The 17,383-nt window shown below is 53.3% G+C and overlaps 1 protein-coding gene across 1 annotated transcript; it reads right to left on the reverse strand.

Annotated features, from left to right (window-relative positions):
* Positions 1–910: 910 nt before the first annotated feature.
* Positions 911–15,810, reverse strand: FOXRED2 (FAD dependent oxidoreductase domain containing 2). Its single transcript, XM_001499253.6, has 9 exons — positions 15,674–15,810; positions 14,504–15,052; positions 12,592–12,843; positions 12,178–12,441; positions 11,109–11,275; positions 9,853–10,018; positions 8,295–8,536; positions 6,939–7,109; positions 911–4,164 (listed from the first exon to the last, which is right to left on the reverse strand). Exons 2-9 carry the CDS (start codon positions 15,049–15,051, stop codon positions 3,905–3,907), a joined length of 2,070 nt encoding a protein of 689 aa, XP_001499303.3. The 5' UTR covers position 15,052; positions 15,674–15,810; the 3' UTR covers positions 911–3,904.
* Positions 15,811–17,383: the final 1,573 nt, after the last annotated feature.

Below are 17,383 nucleotides of genomic sequence, written 5' to 3' on the forward strand. Positions count from 1 at the left end.
AATTGGGGAGCTCTCAGGTGGGTGGTTCTGGCTCGGGGTCTCTCATGAGGCTGTGTCTGGACGGTGGCCAGGGCTGCAGTCATCTGAAGGCTGGACGGGGGTGGGATCTGCTTCCAGGCTCCCTCACATGGCTGTTGCTAGGTCTTAGTTCCTTAACGCATGGGCCTTCTACTGGGTGTCCTTTCAGCATGACAGATGGCCTCGCCCAGAGTGAGGGACTGCAGAGAGAGGGGGAAAAAGCCCAGTCTCTTAGGAGATGAAGGCCGCAGTCTTTTATAACCTAACCTTGAACATGACATCTTGCTTTTGCTGTATAGTATTTGCTTTAAGTGAATCACTAGGTCCAGCCCCCACCCAACAGGAGGGGAATTGAGCTCCACCTCTTTGGGGGAGAAGTATCAAAGAATTTGGGGACAGAACTTTAAAACCACCACAGCACAGTTCTGGGCATGCAGTAGGTACTCAATAAATGACCAGAAATGATGATTAGCTTAGCAGACAAATTCATTCTTGGTGAGTCAATTTCCAGGCAGACCCTACGTACACCCCCACTTTTACCAGGTAAAAGGAATTTGGGGCTCTATAGTGGGTTGGAGATGACGCCTCCACAAAAATGAGGATTTTTATCTTTTATTTTCTGTCACTTGGGAGGGAAGATTCTCCCAGAGGTCTCGTCTGTTGTGCTGGGCCCAGCCAGTTCAAAGACTCTAGGAAAGGAGTACACACCACTGAGAACTCACTTCTCCAGACTGAGCTTGTCTTCTCCCTGGCCACTTGGCACAGGGCCTCCCCGCCTGGGGAGGAGGGACGATACCATGGGCACCACCCAGACCAAGGGGCAGAGTAATCCTCTGGGAAGGGCTCCCAGGCTCCACATGCCCTCAGCAATTTTAAATTCCAAAAACACAGGTGATTTTTAAAAAGTAGATGTATTTTATTTCACTATAGGGTGTAACCACAAATTTGGACAGAAGAAGAAAAAGGGAAAAAAGACCTCCCCAAACTTAATACATCCACCGATGACATTTTGTGATATTTCCTTTCCATAGCTCTCCCTGCATATAGTTTTCTATTTTTATAGAGTTCCAAGTATTTGCAACTTCAATTTCATATCCTGCTTCTTTTCACTTAACTTTATTACACATATATTTGTATTACATGGTCTTTCACCACTTCTCAGTTTTTCAGAGTTGGATAATATTCCATTGGGTGAATATACTGTAGTTTACTTAACTATTCTTCATTTTTCTCATTTATTTCAATAAGTTCTTTATATAATAAAGATATTTATTTATGTGCGTTGTATTCTGCTGTTGTCCATGCTATTTTGCTTTTTATTTTTTACCATTTTCTTTCAAATAGTCATATTACTTAGGTACAGGCAAGATGGTTATACCTGGAAACGTTAAACTTTTACCTCTGGTGAATTACTCTGGTTGCTTCTAAACTTGTCAAGTCCTTTCTTTTATTAAAATATCCCCTCTTCACCTCCAGTTTCTAGATGACTTTGACAAATTCATCTGGAATTAATTTTGAATTATGGTATGAAATAGGGGTCTATAATGAGATTTATTTTCTTCAAATTACTAACCAGTTGGTTCAACATTATTTATTGCACGGTCCTGCACAATCTCGTTCACTGGTTTGCGATTCCTTTTTAAAATCACCTCCTTCTTACTTAGAATAGGGCTACTTCTTCCTATTACTTCACCTATTTGCCTACTTTGAACCAGCAATGTTATAATATTAAAAAAAGGAGGAATTAATGAAGTCAGGCCTGGGCCAGAAGAGGAACTTGGTCCAGCTGGAAATGATCATATGTGCTCATGGGCTGTCCAGAGTTGAGAAAGAAGGAACTGAGAAGATGAAGTAGAAAACGTGAATTCATACGACACAGCAGGAAGGCAGTGGACCCCTGGAGCCAGGATGTGTAAAGTAACAGGCACTCGGGGCCAGGATTTCCAAAAAAGGCGGGGGGACGGGGCATTGCTTGAAGGGGCAAGGTCTAGCTAGGACTCCAGCAAAGGCAGCAACCATCTTCACAGGAAAAAAGAAAATACTTCTCTGTTGGAAGCCAACTATTGATTTACAGAAAGAATAGCAAGGAAGACATCTCTAGTCAGCTGAGCAAGAATGGAATCATGTCTCGTTAAACACAAATAAGGCTGGCTGATATTTTGATGGAATTAAAAATTTGGCAGATGACAGGAAAAGCAGCAGATGCCACATTTAGGCGTCAGTAAACTATTTTTTACAGCACCTCGAACTTTTACTGGAACGAGCGGCTCAGCCAGCCTTTGGGAATTGGGTAGGCGAGATGTGTGTAGCAGGATTTGGTATTATGGGTACAGTCCTAATTAAAAGATTTATTTTTAAAACGGTCTTGGAAAAGGAAGAGTGGACTGATGAAACCCAATTTTGGTTTACCTGTACTCTATGAAATATGGTGAATTTGACATCCCGGGGTTGGGGAGAGTCCCTTAATTTAGAACTTTCAGCCCTGTGCAAATTATGCCAAGTATTGTCAGGGGGTAAACAAACACTTCCTACCCCACAGGCTAAGGCTGCTGGAGTTTCATTGCTGGTAACTCTGCAAATGCCTGGAGGGAGAGGTGGGTAAGGGGTTCGGGACCTCGCCAAGAGACGAAGAAGATGTTCCCAGAAAAGGGCTGTGGATCCAGAAAACCCATGTCCCTTGAATTCTGAGTGGATCCATGAAGGACGAGTAAGAGCCCCTGAGAAACCTATGATCCCGGGCTGGGAAAAATCCTCATGATTGTTTTATGTACAAATGTTTTCCCAGGGCTTCCTCATAAATGGGACCAAAATGCTGATGGCAGAGTAAGAAGGCAGCAGGTTTCTGGGGAGGAAGGACAACAAAGAAGAGCCAGAAGAGCTAAGGAACAGGAAACTAAAGTGATCGTCGTTCTCATTCAAGTGCATTTGTGAACGCGCGCTGAGCTGGGCGCTGTGCGGGCAGAGCAGCGGGGGGAGTCACCTCCGAAAGAATCCCCACTGAAAGACAGCATGGTGACAGCTTTACAAAACTTGATCGGGCAGACCAGAGGCAAGGCGGCGTGCAGGGTGCTGGGGGCTGGGGGAGGATGGAAGAGCAGAACACAGAGGCTGAAGACAGCCAGGGAGCGCAGGCGGGGAGAGAGCGGCTCTGAGTTCCGCTGCTCAGAGAAACCTGCTTAGACAAGATGCCTTTGCAGGGAGCTGTCCGACCTCTGCCTGATGACAGCCCACTGGACCTATGACAACAAGCCAGGCTGGCCCCCCAGGGTTCTGAAACAGATGGGGCGGGAAGAGGCAGTGTGGCGAGGTGGAACAGGCTTTCGCGCTACCCAGACAGGGACTCCTGGCTGGGACCCTGGGAATCACCTAAGCTCGCTGAGCTGGTGTCTTCATCTGGGGGCAACAGGCCCACCTGTCCTCCACAGTCGAGGATATTAGAGCTTTTGTTGTGAAGTGTCTGCCAAACCCTTATGAAGATGAGGATGGATTTCACCTGTGAAATGCTCCACGGGTGGGTGAGATCCAGGCCCATCTGAGGAGCAGACCAGAAGAAAAACGAACTACTGGGTACTTGATGGGGACAGAACTGAGGCCAGCCTGGTGCTCAGCGACAGCTCAGTGAAGACAAGCCCAGCTGTGGAAGGCAGCTCCCACCTGGCAGAGGAGGCCCTTCTCTGGACCCCGCCTCCTCCGCCCCCACGGAGCAAAGGACAGGAGGAGACCACCGCATGGCCGCCCTTCAGCCCATACGTGCCCTCTGTGTGGCTTTGGTGCAGTCCCTGCAATGATCTGAGTGGTCTTTGGCAATCATACGTCGGTGGGAGCCTGGGGCTGTGGAGAAAGAGGAGAGCTGACTGTGGGGGTGGGTGGGAGAGAGGCCTGGCCATCAGAGTTCCTCCTTGTCATGGTTGAAGGCCTGGGCTGGAGGCTCTGGGGCCCGGGGGCGACCTGTTGGCTCACGGTCTCTAGGCTGCCGGGTGCTGTCCTTCCGGTGCTTGCCCACAGCAGCATAGTCCCGCAGGAGCCCGCTCTCTACTCCGTGCTGACGAAGGCGCTCGTTGCCCACAAGCCCCTGCATTCTCAGGTACCCCTGCTGGCAAAAGGGCGGCTGCTTCTGGCGCGTTAGGGCGAACAGGAAACAGGACTCTACACAAAAGCAAAAGGGGACAAACGAGCCACGCTGAGGGGTGGGCAGAGGTGCGGGAGGCACCCTGGGGGCCTCCATTCCTTGAGCCTGGGGGCTGATTTTTCTGGGTATCTCATGTCTGACCGGAGTAGCCATGGATCTCGTCCCTCCCTAAGGTTGCGAGAATAGGAGGCTGCCCTCACGGTTTGGAAGAACCACAGAAACAACTCAGCCCCCAGAGATTGAGGCCCAGCATGGTGCTCTGCAAGGGGCCAGCCGCTCAGGAGCAGCCCTTCTGTCTGGAAGCTGGCCCAGGGCGGGTGGCAGTGGGGGGGTGGGGGCAGAAGCTCAGTGGTCAGTCCCATTTTGAGCTCAGAGCTGCCTGCAGAGATTTATTCCCTCAACAATACCTGTGTTGCAAATACTGTGTGTAAAGCACTGTTTGGGATACAAAGGTACAAGTGGAAAACCCTCACCTCTGCCACGGCAGAAAGTGGGTGCTAGGTCAGATCTGATGGATCAGGAAACAGTGTGGATACTTATTACTTAGAAATATGAAGAGACAACAGGAAGAGCTAAAAGCAGTTCCTTCTGCGGAGTGAAAATGGAAGTGGGAAAAAAGTCTTTTAGCCAAGTACATAAATAACTTTGATTTAAAAAATAGAAAGGATGGAACAGATATGGGCTCAGCCTTCTGAGGGATTTAGAGACAGGATGGGAAGATAGAGTGAGGGTCAGAAAACTGTCTTGAGTCCTTTGTATCAGGGGAAAACTGGGCATATTACAAAGGATGCTGTGAAGAGGCTGTAAGGTGCTGCACCACATTATTCCCCTCTTTTTTTTCTGACTTACTGCATGGAGCGCCCCTGGCAGAAAAGGCTTTGACAATCCTCTTGGCAGGGAAGACAGCAGATGCGGAGGCAGGACAGCAGAGGGGGCAGCAAGGTGGCCTTTTGGCAAGCACCACCTCTGATGACATCAGCCCTTCTGCAGGGGCCGGGGGGCAGAGAAGCCCAGCAGAATCTGGGCCAGAACTAGGAGCTGCATATCCGTGAAGGGGGCGGAGGGAAAGCCCGCCCTCTGCCAGCTGGCCCTCTGCCACAAGGACTCTTCTCTTGCCAGCTCCAGGCAGCAAGGCTTAGTGGCTTGTCCTGTTGAGTAGTATCTAGGGAGCAGGAGCCAGAAGGCTAGAGGGCCAGTGACGATGTACTGGTGGGAGCCACAACTCAGGGTGGCAGCATGGTCCCTAACGGGCATGGGCATCACTGTTGTACTCCTGAAACCTTCAAGACAGGCAGTGACTTGCAGCTGAGGTCTCTAGACCTGTAAGATGTCATTTCGTGTGTAAGCGTATGGTCAAGCTTGAGTTTGCAGAGTGCTGGTACTTCAAAGTTGCTGACCTCTGCTCTATGAATTACCTCTGTTTGAGCATCTACGTATGTTTAGACTATTAACTTAAACTATTGTTTTAAGCCATCTCCTTAATATATGCATTTTTATTTCAAAGTGGACTGAGGATGTCACGTGGGGATGAAACAAGGACCCTTCCTCTCTAACCTGTAGGCCAGGGACTGTCTCTAATCTGATTCGAGATGAATAGTGCCTGATATCAACTGGTGTTCAACAGATGTTTGCTGAAAAGCGAAGAGTGGGTGTCCCAGGCATTCAGCGGGTTAAAAAAAACAGATAAAAATCTGCCTTGTTTCAATCAATTCTCTCTCTCCATCATTAGACTTCTCTCCCCAAGTTCCTTGTTGAGTTTGGCTGTCAGAAGCATCTTCCAGTTCACCAGTTCTCTCTTCATCTCTGTCTAATGTGCTACTATACCTTTATGTTAAGTTTCCAATTACAAATTTATTTTTTCATTTCCAGAAGTCTTATTTGGATCTTTCTCAAAATTGCCCAGTCAATTATGTTTTCGATACATGTATTTCAGACAGACATTAGACCCTCTACCTCACCATTCCAATTCCCGCAGCTCTTTGGTTTGATCCAGTCTGTTGTTTCTGCTGACACTCCCTCATGGAGGTTAGTGTCCTTGAGTGTTAAGTGATTTTTGCTTCAGACTTCATGTTAGTTGGAATTTTTATCTGTGGGAATTCTTTAAGGCCTAGTTTTAAAGTATGTTTCTTTACAGAAGATTTGCATTTATTTCTATGATTTTTGCACCACCATGACAGTGTGAAGTTTGGCCCCAAACTCACATGAGTGAGGCCTAGTGGATGGAAATTCTCAGGGGAGATTTTCCCACTTGACCCGGAGCCAAAAAGCATGCATCTCCACCAGTTCTCTCTTGGGAGTGTTTTTTGCTTCCTACTTTACCCACTGAAGTCCAAGCGTATTTGAAAGTCTCTAAGCAGATGTCCCACCTTCCCCCCGACAACCTGTTCCAGCCCCACCTCCCCCCAACCTGCTCCAGCCCCACCTCCCCCCCCCCGCCCCCCCGACCTGCTCCAGCCTCACCTTCCCATACTTAAGTGCAGGAGGTTACCCAGGCTCTAGGCTACTGACCATCAGCAGGTATTCCTCATCTAGCAATGGGTTTGTGCCTTTCTTAGTATTTGGCCTCTGGAGAGTTCTTTTATTTTCCTGCTAGTTCTTTAAAAAAGACATTTTATTCGGCGTTGTCAGGTGTGCTGTCCTGGGAGGGGTTTCTATGAATAGCTAGTCTACCACATTGTAGGAAATGGAAGGCTTGGGTTTGGGATTCTAGATGCAAGTCCTGAAACCCCACAGGGCGTGGGTCTATCTGGTCTTTTTTCAACCTCTTTGTCCTTCTGGGAACTTAAGTTACCTGCATAGAAGCTTCGCAAATCGGTGTCTAAGCAGTTCTCCAGGAAGCGCCTCAGAGGTAGAATGTGCCCCACTGGGGCCGTCCAGTCTGTCAGGAAATCCTCCACGATGTGGTGGATGGCTGTGGGCCGAGGCAGGGGCCAGTCTGCGGGGCGGAACCTCACCTCCTGCTCTGTGGGGAGGAGCGAGCCGCGTCAGAGCCGAACGGCTCCCGACATCCTACATGCCTCCCTCCCTCCAGCTCGGCTTTCCTGATACACCCCTGCGCTGGGCCGCGGTCAGTTCGTTCCACAGCCATCTCCAAATGCCTGGAAGGTTGGCATGAGGAGGAAAGACTAGACTAGACTTGTCCCTAGTGGCATCAGAGGGCAGAACTGAGACTAATCACTTGGACCTGGTATTTTTCTAAGACTCATGTGGACCAATGTCTACTTTGGCTGCTTCAACAGTGGCCTTTCTGTGGAGAGACTTCCTGCATCGAAAGGGGTCTTAGAACTCATGTATTCAGCTTCCCACCTGGTGTGGACCGCCTTTGTGGCATCCCCGTCACAAGCCATGGCTTGACCATCCCTGTACTGGGGAACTCGGCTCCAGGGGCAACCCATCCCACTGTTGGGCAGCTTTCCCTATTAGTTGTTCCTTATGTTGAATATAAACCTGCATTCCTGTCACTCCTGTTGACAGCACCTCTGCCTTTTTCTAGATCCTCCTCGTCCCAGTGACAGCCCTGCAAATTCTGCAGCAGGAGTCATGCTCTCCAGGCAGTTCCTCTGCGGTAGCTATTCTGTGCCAGGCCCCGTGCTGGCATCCTGTGTTATCTCATTTATGCTCCTACAATCCTACAAGGAAGGCACTGTTGTTATCCCCATTTTACAGATGAGGAAGCTGAGGCTAGAGGTTAGGTAATGGTCCAGGGTCACACAGTGAGGAAAGGACAGCTGGGAGCCCTGTCCAGCTTTTCTGTACTCTTTACTGTCACGCTCCTGGGTTAACCAGTTCCAGTTCCTTCTAACAGTCAGTCTCCAGGTCCTCCCTCCCCGCTCCATGGTCAGCCTCCTTTGGAGACGCTACAGCATGACAGTGGCCCTCTTACTATATGGTGCCTGGAGGAGGAGATTACAACGCTCCCTGTGTGGCCTGCCTGGGTCACCGTATGCACCAGAATCTGAAAATACCATTTATCATTCTTGGACCTCCTGCCCCATTTGGTCTCTGGGCAGATCCCCCAGGGGTCCTTGTCCGTCAGCTGAGAGTGCTGCATGAGGGGTTAACAGTGACAACTCGACAGACAGTGGGGTCCGGGGAGAGCCCACCTCAAGAAAGCACATGCGCGGGGGACGGCAGGGAGCCAGCTCACCGGTGGGGAGGTGCCTGTAGTAGTAGATGACGGGGTGGAGGAAGTTAGACTGCCAGGCGTCTTCTATGTGCCCCACAGACCGGTCATAGAAGAAGACATCCTTGTCGGGTCCAGAGAAATTTCGGCCATATTCCATGTTGATGACGAAGAGCCCGTGCTTGGCGCTCCGTCCCGTGATCGTCTCCAGCTGGGCCAGCATCTGCATGGGGAACTCCTCCAGGTACTCAAACGCTGTGGCACCCCTGGGGATAACGGCCATGTGTGCAGGTGGGGGCAACGCCAGACCCTCTGCTTCGGCAGAGCTGACAAGCGTGTGCCTGTGTGTGCGCGTGCACGTGTGTGTGTTTCCCTCCAACCAAGTGACAATCAAACAGCGTGCAGACTCTGAGCAGCCCCATGCAGCGCGCTTTCATATCACGTGACAGCTGAGGCCTGACTTACACACGGGGTAGACTGCAGAAAACCTGGCACAACCTGAAACGGCTACCCGGGGAAAGGGTGAGCCAGCTGCGAGAACGTAATGGAAAAGCCCCAGGAGGGAGTGAATGCCTCGGTGTCCGCAAAGGACAGGAAGAAGGCCAGTGTGGCTGGAGGGGAGTCGAGGGGGAGGGGCAAGAGAAGGGGTCGGGGGGTCCTCAGGGGCAGGTCAAAGAGGGCTTGCGTGTGCCAGGATGGGAACTCTGGGGTTCCTCTGACTGGCCCCTGGAGAGTACTGAGCAGAGATGAATCCGTGCGACTCAAGTTTTAAAAGGACTACTCCTGCCACCGTGTTGACAGCAGACCACGGGGGCAAAGGTGGGAGGCTGCTGCATTGGTGCAGGGAGAGACGCTGGTGGTCCGGAGTGGGGTGGCAGCGGCGGAGCTGGTGAGAGGCGGTCAGATTCTAGGCATAATCTGAAGGTAGACCTGACAGGATTTACAGCTGAGCACTGCTGGATCTCCTGCATGCCTCGAGCAGGGGGTGCTGCTCCCCTGGCTCGGACCAGGCTGTTCCCTCTGACTGAGGGTTCTTCCTCTGCTCCTCACTGGCCACTTGTCCTTTGAGGCCCTCCTCCCTACCCCCCAGCCCTTCTCCCCACTGCTCTGCACCATTTCCCTCTCAGGAAGTGTCCTCTGTGATCTGCTGATTATCACTTGATCGAGAAGGAGCCAACCTGGTCCTGGCCCGAGGTCACTCTTATACCTACACGGTGGTACCTCTCCTCCTTGCAGTTTACTACTTATCTGTGTGGTGCCAAATGCTTTCCTTCCCACAGTCTTGCCAGGTAGGTGTTATTACCTCTATTTTGCAGATGAGAGAAAGGCTCAGAGAGGCTAAGCAACTTGCCCTAAGTTACACAGGTACAGATTCACACCCACGTCTGTCTGTCTGTTTGTAGAGCTTGTCGTGTTGCTTTCACTGACTTTTCCCCAGAATAGATACCCCGGCCCCATGCAGGCTCCACCTCAGCAAGGAACCACTGGGCTATTCCTCACCTGGCACAGGAAGGGAAGCGCTCTGGCAGGGTGAGCGGTGAGGCAGGGCGGAGGGGAGAGCCGGGGGGCAGGGGCTACTCACTCCTTCAGCAGGACGACATCGGCCAGCACAGTAAACATCTGGTAGAGCCCAGAAGCCTCGTTCACACGCCGGACGATGGAGCTGGTCAGCTGTGTGATAGGGTGCTCAGTGGAGGGCCAGGGGACACCGTGGTGGCGATGCTCCAGTAGCCGGTGAACAGCGCGCACTGAAACGGGCAGAGGGAAGACACAGCACGCCGCACTGAAGATCTTACCTTCCATCACCAGGAGGGATGTCCAGTCCTCATCAACTTCTCTGAACTCAACACACACCTGGATGCTTGGCTCCAAGATGCCTTTAGAGCAGGGTCAGCAAATATTTTCTTTAAAGGGCCAGATGGGCAATATTTTTGGCTTTGCAGACCACACAGTCTCTGTCGCACCACTCAGTTCTGCCTCTGGTGTGAAGGCAGCCATAGAGGATGGCTAAATGAATGGGTGGGGCTGGGTTTGGTCCCCAGGCCAGTTGGCCCACCCCTGCTTTGGGCCATCTGCATACGGAAGTCCCACCGCTATCACCCCACGTGTGGGATGGCAAAACCAGATACAGAGCCTTCCGCTGAAACCTCGCCGCTTCTCACAGTCCTGTGTCTATCAGACTCCCTGTGACTGCAGTCAAGCACCCATCCAACAACCCAATGAGCTACCCAGAGTGCAGGAAATTTATAAGCTCAGTAGCTAGCGTTTTGAAAAAAGAACTGATATAATCCAATTGCAACTTTTATTGAAATTTGTTCGTACCCAAGGAGTCTGTGTATGTATGTGTGTGTGTGTGTGTGTGTGTACATGTGTGTGATGCTTCCCAGCTGCGCGGTCCCCGGGTACTGTTTTCTTTAGTCCTCACCACGCCCCCCGAGGGTGGAGAGTTCACCTCGTCTACATCTCTGATGTCAGGGACGTCCCACAGAGGCTTGCAGGGGTTGTGAAGCCTCCCCTCTAAGCCGCCCACTGGGGAGGACCTCAGGTTAGCACTGCGCAAGCTCCGAGTTCTTGCCAACGCATGGTGCTTCACTCACACAGGACTGAAGCATAGAACCCGCCACCCCGAGGTGTGCGTCCTTTTACACCTTATCTGATACTTTTCTAGATATATCCTCAGACCGTGAAAACCTGTTGCCATCTGGCCCAGACAAGGATTTATGACAATCGATTACTGATAAGCAATTCCCTTTAATGCTGCTGGAAATCAGGAGTGCGTTTACAGGCTCTGGGTGCTTGCTCTGTCTGGGGCTCAGTGGCCCTCTCGGCCGGGCTCACCTGTGTACCGGAATCCATGGATGAAGCCCCCAGCAGATTTGCGGTAATCCACAGAGTGGCTGGCGGTGCCCAGGACAAAGAGACCCCGGCTTCCTTTGGACTCATAGCTGGCTTTGACCAGCGGGTACTTCTTGCTGAACTCACCCCCAGAAGAGAGTCTGAGGGACCTATGAGTGGAAAGGGTTGTTAATACAAATTGCTGCTGTGTATGAAACACTGATTACAGGCCTGGCACTGGGTTAAGTGCTTATAGCCCTTTTCGCATTTAAACCACGCCCACGGCCCTGGGAGGCGGGGTGATCATCTCCATCTAACAGATGGAGGAACTGAGGCTCAGGTGGAAGATGTGGTGGGCCAGGGACAGAGCCAGGATTCAAGCCTGCCTCGAGGCTGGGCTCTGGGCTAAGACTGAGCTCTGTCGGACCTGATGGGAAAGGAGGGGCCGGGACGGGCCTCCAGTTTCTCTTTGTCTGCCCGTGCCTTGGCCAGAAGGAAAGCGAGAGGCTGGAGGGATTCTCTACTGGGGCCGCAAGTCTAAAGACGAGGATCCACAAAGCAGTTCTCAAAGTACAAGTGTAAATAATTTTAGCAGCTAACGTTTTATTGAGCATATAGTATCTGCCAAGCACGTTCCTATACAGTCTTCACGACAGCCCTATGAGAAAGAAACTCTGATCCCCACTTTAGTGATGAAGGAACTGGGGTGCAGTGTGGTGAAGTCACTCACCCGGAGCCCATACTCTTAGCCACTATGCTACACTGCCCTTCAGCAAATGCACCTCCTTATGCTGTCTGAGCTCGCTCTCCCATCTGTGCTGCAGGACCGCCATGCAGAGGGGACCTGCCGCTGCTGCTCCTCTAGGACGGAGGGCCACAGGGCCACTTGGGGCCCCCAGCGGACAGAGAGCTCATGTCCTGGGTGGGAAACCAGGCAGCAGCCACACCTGTTCTGAGGGGGCAGTGCAGAAAGCCCTGTCGCTGGCCCTGCTGGACCGGCGACTCTGTTCCCCCAGGGAGGCGTCAGAAGGGGTTTGCTAAGGGACCCAGTTCCTCCCGCGTTGGGACTCACTTGTTGAAAATGGAGAAGTCGAAGTTCCAGCCCAGGCAGCGGATGACCCGGTCGTAGGCATCGCGCATGGCGAAGTTGTCATTGTCATCCTGGGGGAGGGTGATGGCGTCGGCAGTCTGGTTGGTTTCCTCCAGGAGATATTTCAGGGTGACGTGGAACCTGCCCTCACGGTCCTTCACGAGGGCCAGATTGGTCAGGTCGGACTCGAGCAACCCGTCCAGGGACTTCAGTTGATAGGTGTCCAGCAGGCCGTTGTTGATGGCCCTGGGGGCCAAGGGAAATGCCAGGGGAGAGAAAGGAGTCTGTACAGGGTGCAAGGAGACTCGGACGAAGGGATGGCTGGTCCAGTGGGGGTCGGGAAAGGCTTTCGAGGGGGCTGGTAGTACAGAACACACAAGCAGCTGTGTAGCATACCTGAGGTCTCCAACGTAGTGAGTGGCCCAGGAGAGCCGGACCCGGGAGCGGCTCAGCATGTGGATAAAGTTGGTGACGTCAAAGATGTTCTCTGCTGTCTCAAAGGCCGAGTTCCCACGGCCCAGGATCAGCACATTCTGACCCACAAAGTCCATGGGGTCCACGGACACAGACTCGTAACCCTCCGCATATTCGGAGCCAGGGAAGTCGACTTGGTTGGGGACTGACAACCCGGTGGCTACAAGAAGGACACTGCAGGTGGGGGACAGAGGGAAGATGGCTTAGGCTCCGAGCTCTAAGACCACTGGGGGAATATCATTCTTTGGACCTGCCCGCCTGGCTTGCCTGCCTCACCCAGACTGCTGGCTCCTAAAAGAAAACAGGATCTTCCTTCCTTCCTTCCTTCGTTCATCCGTCCCCTGACCTACCCCAGTGTCTTGGAGAGACCTGGCCGAGCCCCTGGCTGAGCTCGCTCCAGTGGGTATAGTTTTCTTTACGCCTTCCTGGGAGTATCCTAGACATGAGGATGAATTTTACTCTCTGAGGAGAGGGAGACACCACGAGAAATGGAATAATTCCCCTAATTCTGAACACAGCAGTCAGACCAAGTGTCACCCCCAGTGATGAAAATGAAACTGGGTGTTCCGCTTCCCCTCTCTGACGTGGCTGGCAGATGCAGCATCCGCAGGGCAGTACTTCTGTACCAGGCCTGGTACTAAGTGTTCGATGCATCTCCCTCCTGCTCAGAGCAACCCCGAGCCTGCTTTCCAGGTGAGACACAGGCCTTGCGGGCCCACGGCCTCCGAAGCTCTAGGACGGCAGAGCCAGCATCTGACCACGGAGCAGCCCGACTCCAAAGTCCCGCTCTCCATCTCGGTGGGGATTGCAGTGGTGGGCAGCCGGGGAGCTGGGCCCTGCCGGCCTGCAGAATGGTTTGATCACAGGCTGGTTTCAAAACCAGAACCGGGTGGCCTGGAGGAGGGGCACGTGCAGCCCCTAGTGCTCCCTGTTTTCTGACCTTTGTCCACTCTGCTCATATCTGACCCCCCCATGCTGAGCATGGCTCCCTAAAATGCGGGGGTCCAAATGGGCACAACCCTCTTTCCCTGGGCTGTAACAAGCCAGGAGCAAGACTGGGCCTCTGGCAAAGGGCATGAGAAGATGAACGCTGCGTGAACACCTGCCTGGAGCCAGGTGCTAGGCTCATGGCCCCGAAGGGAGAGGCGGACCAGTGCTGCGGAAAGAACACAGGCTTTGGGGCAGGAAGATGAGTTCAGATTGCACCTCTACCATGACAGCACCAGTTCCTCAACCGCTCTGGGTCTCAATTCTTCATCCGTAAAATGGGGATCAGGGAGCCTCCCCCACGGGGTCCTTGTGAGGCTTGAATGAATGCTGCTGAGCATGTGAGTCTGAGTTTGGCTTGTCTACAGGATATTAAACTTTCTCCCAAGCCAAAGCAAGCTAAAACTGAATGCTGGAGGCAGTGTCTGCTGGGCCTCCATGCCTGTTCAGTTCTGACATCCTGCTGAGCCCGTCGAATGCTGGACATTTGACCCAGCACTTCCCAGAAAGTATTTTGGGGAACACTAGTTTAGGAGATACCCCGTGAAAAGGGTTTTGTGGGTACATAAGCTTAGACAGTGCTGAAAACTCAATGGTGGAGTGTCACTGTGAATTTGCAGATATTAAAGACAAATTATGGAGGAAAGAATTGGTTAGTATTTTCCAAACATATTAGATCACAATTTGTTTTTCACAACATATTTGGCAAATGATGGCTGAGCTGAACCTCTTAGCAGTGAATTTCAGTAGGAGCAGGGAGTGGCAGAAATGCCCCTATTCTCCCATTCCTCCCACACCTACCAGCCAACCATGGGTGTCAGTTCCTCTCTGCGACCCGGTCCCTTACCTGCACCGGTATGCCTGGCCTTTCTGGTCGGTCAGGATGAAGTAATGGCCATTCCAGGCCCGCGGATCCTTGTCCAGAGTGACGTGGGCAATGGTTGTGTTGTACAGCACGTGGAGCCGCAGCCTGTCTGCGAAGTCGCGCAGGTAGCGCACCATGTCCCCGGCGTCGGGGAAGTAGGCGCGGGAGTAGTGTCTGAAGAGCAGCCGCGGGTCGTGGCTGAGCAGAGAGTTCCAGTCGTGGCGGAGGTTGAACTCGGCGTTGACCTTGCCCGTGTACCGCTTGTTGATGCTGATGAGCTTGCGGTGCCGGGGGTAGCGCGTGAAGAAGCTGCCGGGCTCCGGGGCGCGTTCGAACACCGCGTAGTCCCTCCCGGCCCGCTGCAGGAAGTAGGCCATCTGCAGGCCCGCGGGCCCGGCGCCCAGGACGCAGTAGTCCCGGTGCGGCGGCGCCGAGGCCTTGGCGGGGCGCAGGGAGAGAGCCGGGTGCAGGGCGATGGTCAGGAGCAGCCCCGGGGGGCCCCACAGCGGGGCTGCGGCGGAGAGGCCCATCCTGCGGCAGACCACAGGGGTGAGGGCTCGGACCACGGAGGGCCCCTCGACGCCCGGGGGGATGCGTGACGAACGGGGCCCAGAAAGAGGCAGGGGCTTGCTTGAGCGCTCACTGCTATTTGGGGCAAAGCCAGGACCAGGACCCAAAGCCCTCTCGGCTCATTGGCCCCGACTCCATCGTTTCAAGCTCGGATCTGGGGCTCCCCCCAGGAATCCTGAACCCCTCCATCTCCTCAGGGCCTCGGTTCCCACGGGCGCCAGGCCCCTTCTATTTACCATGGTAGTAAGAGGGTGGGCACTCCCCCAATTTTCCCCTAACACCTCTCCAACGCCCTGCCTACACCCTCGAGGGGCCTGTCTCTTTGGTCACGCCCCCCCACCCCCCCGCCCTAGCCTGGAGGAGGTGTGGCTTGCACGGGCTCCGCCCCCCGCCAGGTAGGCGCCTGGGCGCTGGCCTCTGCGGTCACGTGACAGGGATGCCCCAGCACATCTGCCGCGACGCACGGGGCCGCCCCCCGCCCGTGCGCGCTCTCCGAGGCTGCTCCCCGCGCGTGCGCGGCGCCCACGGCCGCAGCGCCCGCCCCCCGGCCCGCCGGCCCGCCCCCCCGCACGGAGCCCGAACCTCCCAGCAGCTCCGAAGGCAGCCCGCAGCCGAGTGAAGCCGAGTGAGGCCGCGCTCGGCCGGCTCGCGCCACAGCGGCGGCCCGCCCCTCCCGTCCGGCCAATGGCAGGGGGCGGGGTCACGTGTGCGGCGCGCGGCATGCCGGGACGGCTGGGCGGGCTGTGGGCGCCCGGGCGCGGGAGAGCGCCACGTGCCGAGTCCGCCCCAGCGGCAGGCGCGCGCCGGCGGCTGGTGGCGGGGCCGGGGCCGAGGCCGGGACCGTTGTGGGGCGCGGGGCTTTGGTTTTAAAGCTGTGCTTCTCCACGTGTCAGTGAGGCACGGGAGCAGATGATCTTTGGAGATAATCCCGGCTTTACACTTCACCATTAATGGAGCCAAAGGCTTGTTGGCTACCCAGGTTTTTGGGGACTGGAAACCAGGTTGGTGAAGACAGGACAGGTAAACCAGCGAGAACAAGCGTTTGCTCCAGTGGTTCAGTGTATTGCTTACTAATTAATATACATAACTGACTTGATCTTCCACCAACCAGGAGAGGTAGGCAACGAGTTTGTTTCCAACGTTCGGTAGCCACTGGCTAAATGGAGTTTAGGGGTGATTTGTTTAAGATAACACGGGCAAGTGGAGCCTGGAATTAAAACCCCGCATTTTCACTCCAAATTATGAGGTCTTTCCAAACATTTTTTATTCATTCATGAATCATGTTTTGTGTGCTTGGTAATATTGTAAACAAAGTGGCCTATGATAGGCCAGTGTAAAGACACAAACATAAATCCATTGCTAATGCGCAGCAATGGTGTGGCTGAAACGGAGGGGACACGGAGTGGCAGGAGGGTGATCCTGAACTGCCATTCAAGTGAACTGGATGACCGAGGCTGGCATCCCAGAGACAGACTGTGGACCCCGCACGAAGTGTACATGGGCAGAATATATGCACTTATGAGGGAAGTACAGGAACCTTCCAGGGGCAGTAAGTAGTCCAGTGAGCTGGGGCTGAGTGTTCGCATGGGAAGGCAGCCCTACCTAGTGTGGAAACTCTATGCCAGCTTTGCATGCCTGGAGCTTCTTTTCATTAAAAATCACTGCGGAGACCTCTCTAGAAAAACCTTCCCTGAGCTCTCAGAGTACCCACTAAGTAATGCCATCTATCTGTTTTCTTCATAGCCTGTATCAGCATCAGCAGAGTTCCATCAGAGTAGAAATCTTACTCACACGAGTGACCTCAGCACTTTCTCCAGCGTCTGGCATACAGGATGCCCTCAGTAAGCACTGGTTTAATGAACAGTGAAACCAGACAAGACTATGCAAAACACCTAAGCAAAAGTAAAGCTGGGAGGTCTACCTAGTGGTTGTGAAGATTATGAGAATGGGCGCTGGCAGATAATTAAGCCCCTAAAATAGCTGCTGGTCTTACTTGGTGAGCAGCAGGAAATTAGACAGGGCTGAGAAGGTTTGGCAGGGCCTTGAGACGGCTGAGCGTGGATTGTAGGCAGGATGCTAGTGAAGGTTTTTGAGTGCAGGATTGTTTCCAGCAATCAACTTAATGGCCCTGAGCAGGACAGATAAAAGTGGGAGCTAGATCAAAGAAATGAAGCGTGTGGAAGTTGGTGCGAAATGTTCTCAGAGAAGGAGCCTGAACGTAAATTCCACCTACTCACTTGCTCCAGCTAAGCCTCCTGGATTGCCGTATGGGTCTGCAAGAGGCAGCTTGGT

Source organism: Equus caballus, chromosome 28 (assembly GCF_041296265.1).
Source record: "Equus caballus isolate H_3958 breed thoroughbred chromosome 28, TB-T2T, whole genome shotgun sequence".
NCBI classification, from domain to species: Eukaryota; Metazoa; Chordata; class Mammalia; order Perissodactyla; family Equidae; genus Equus; species Equus caballus.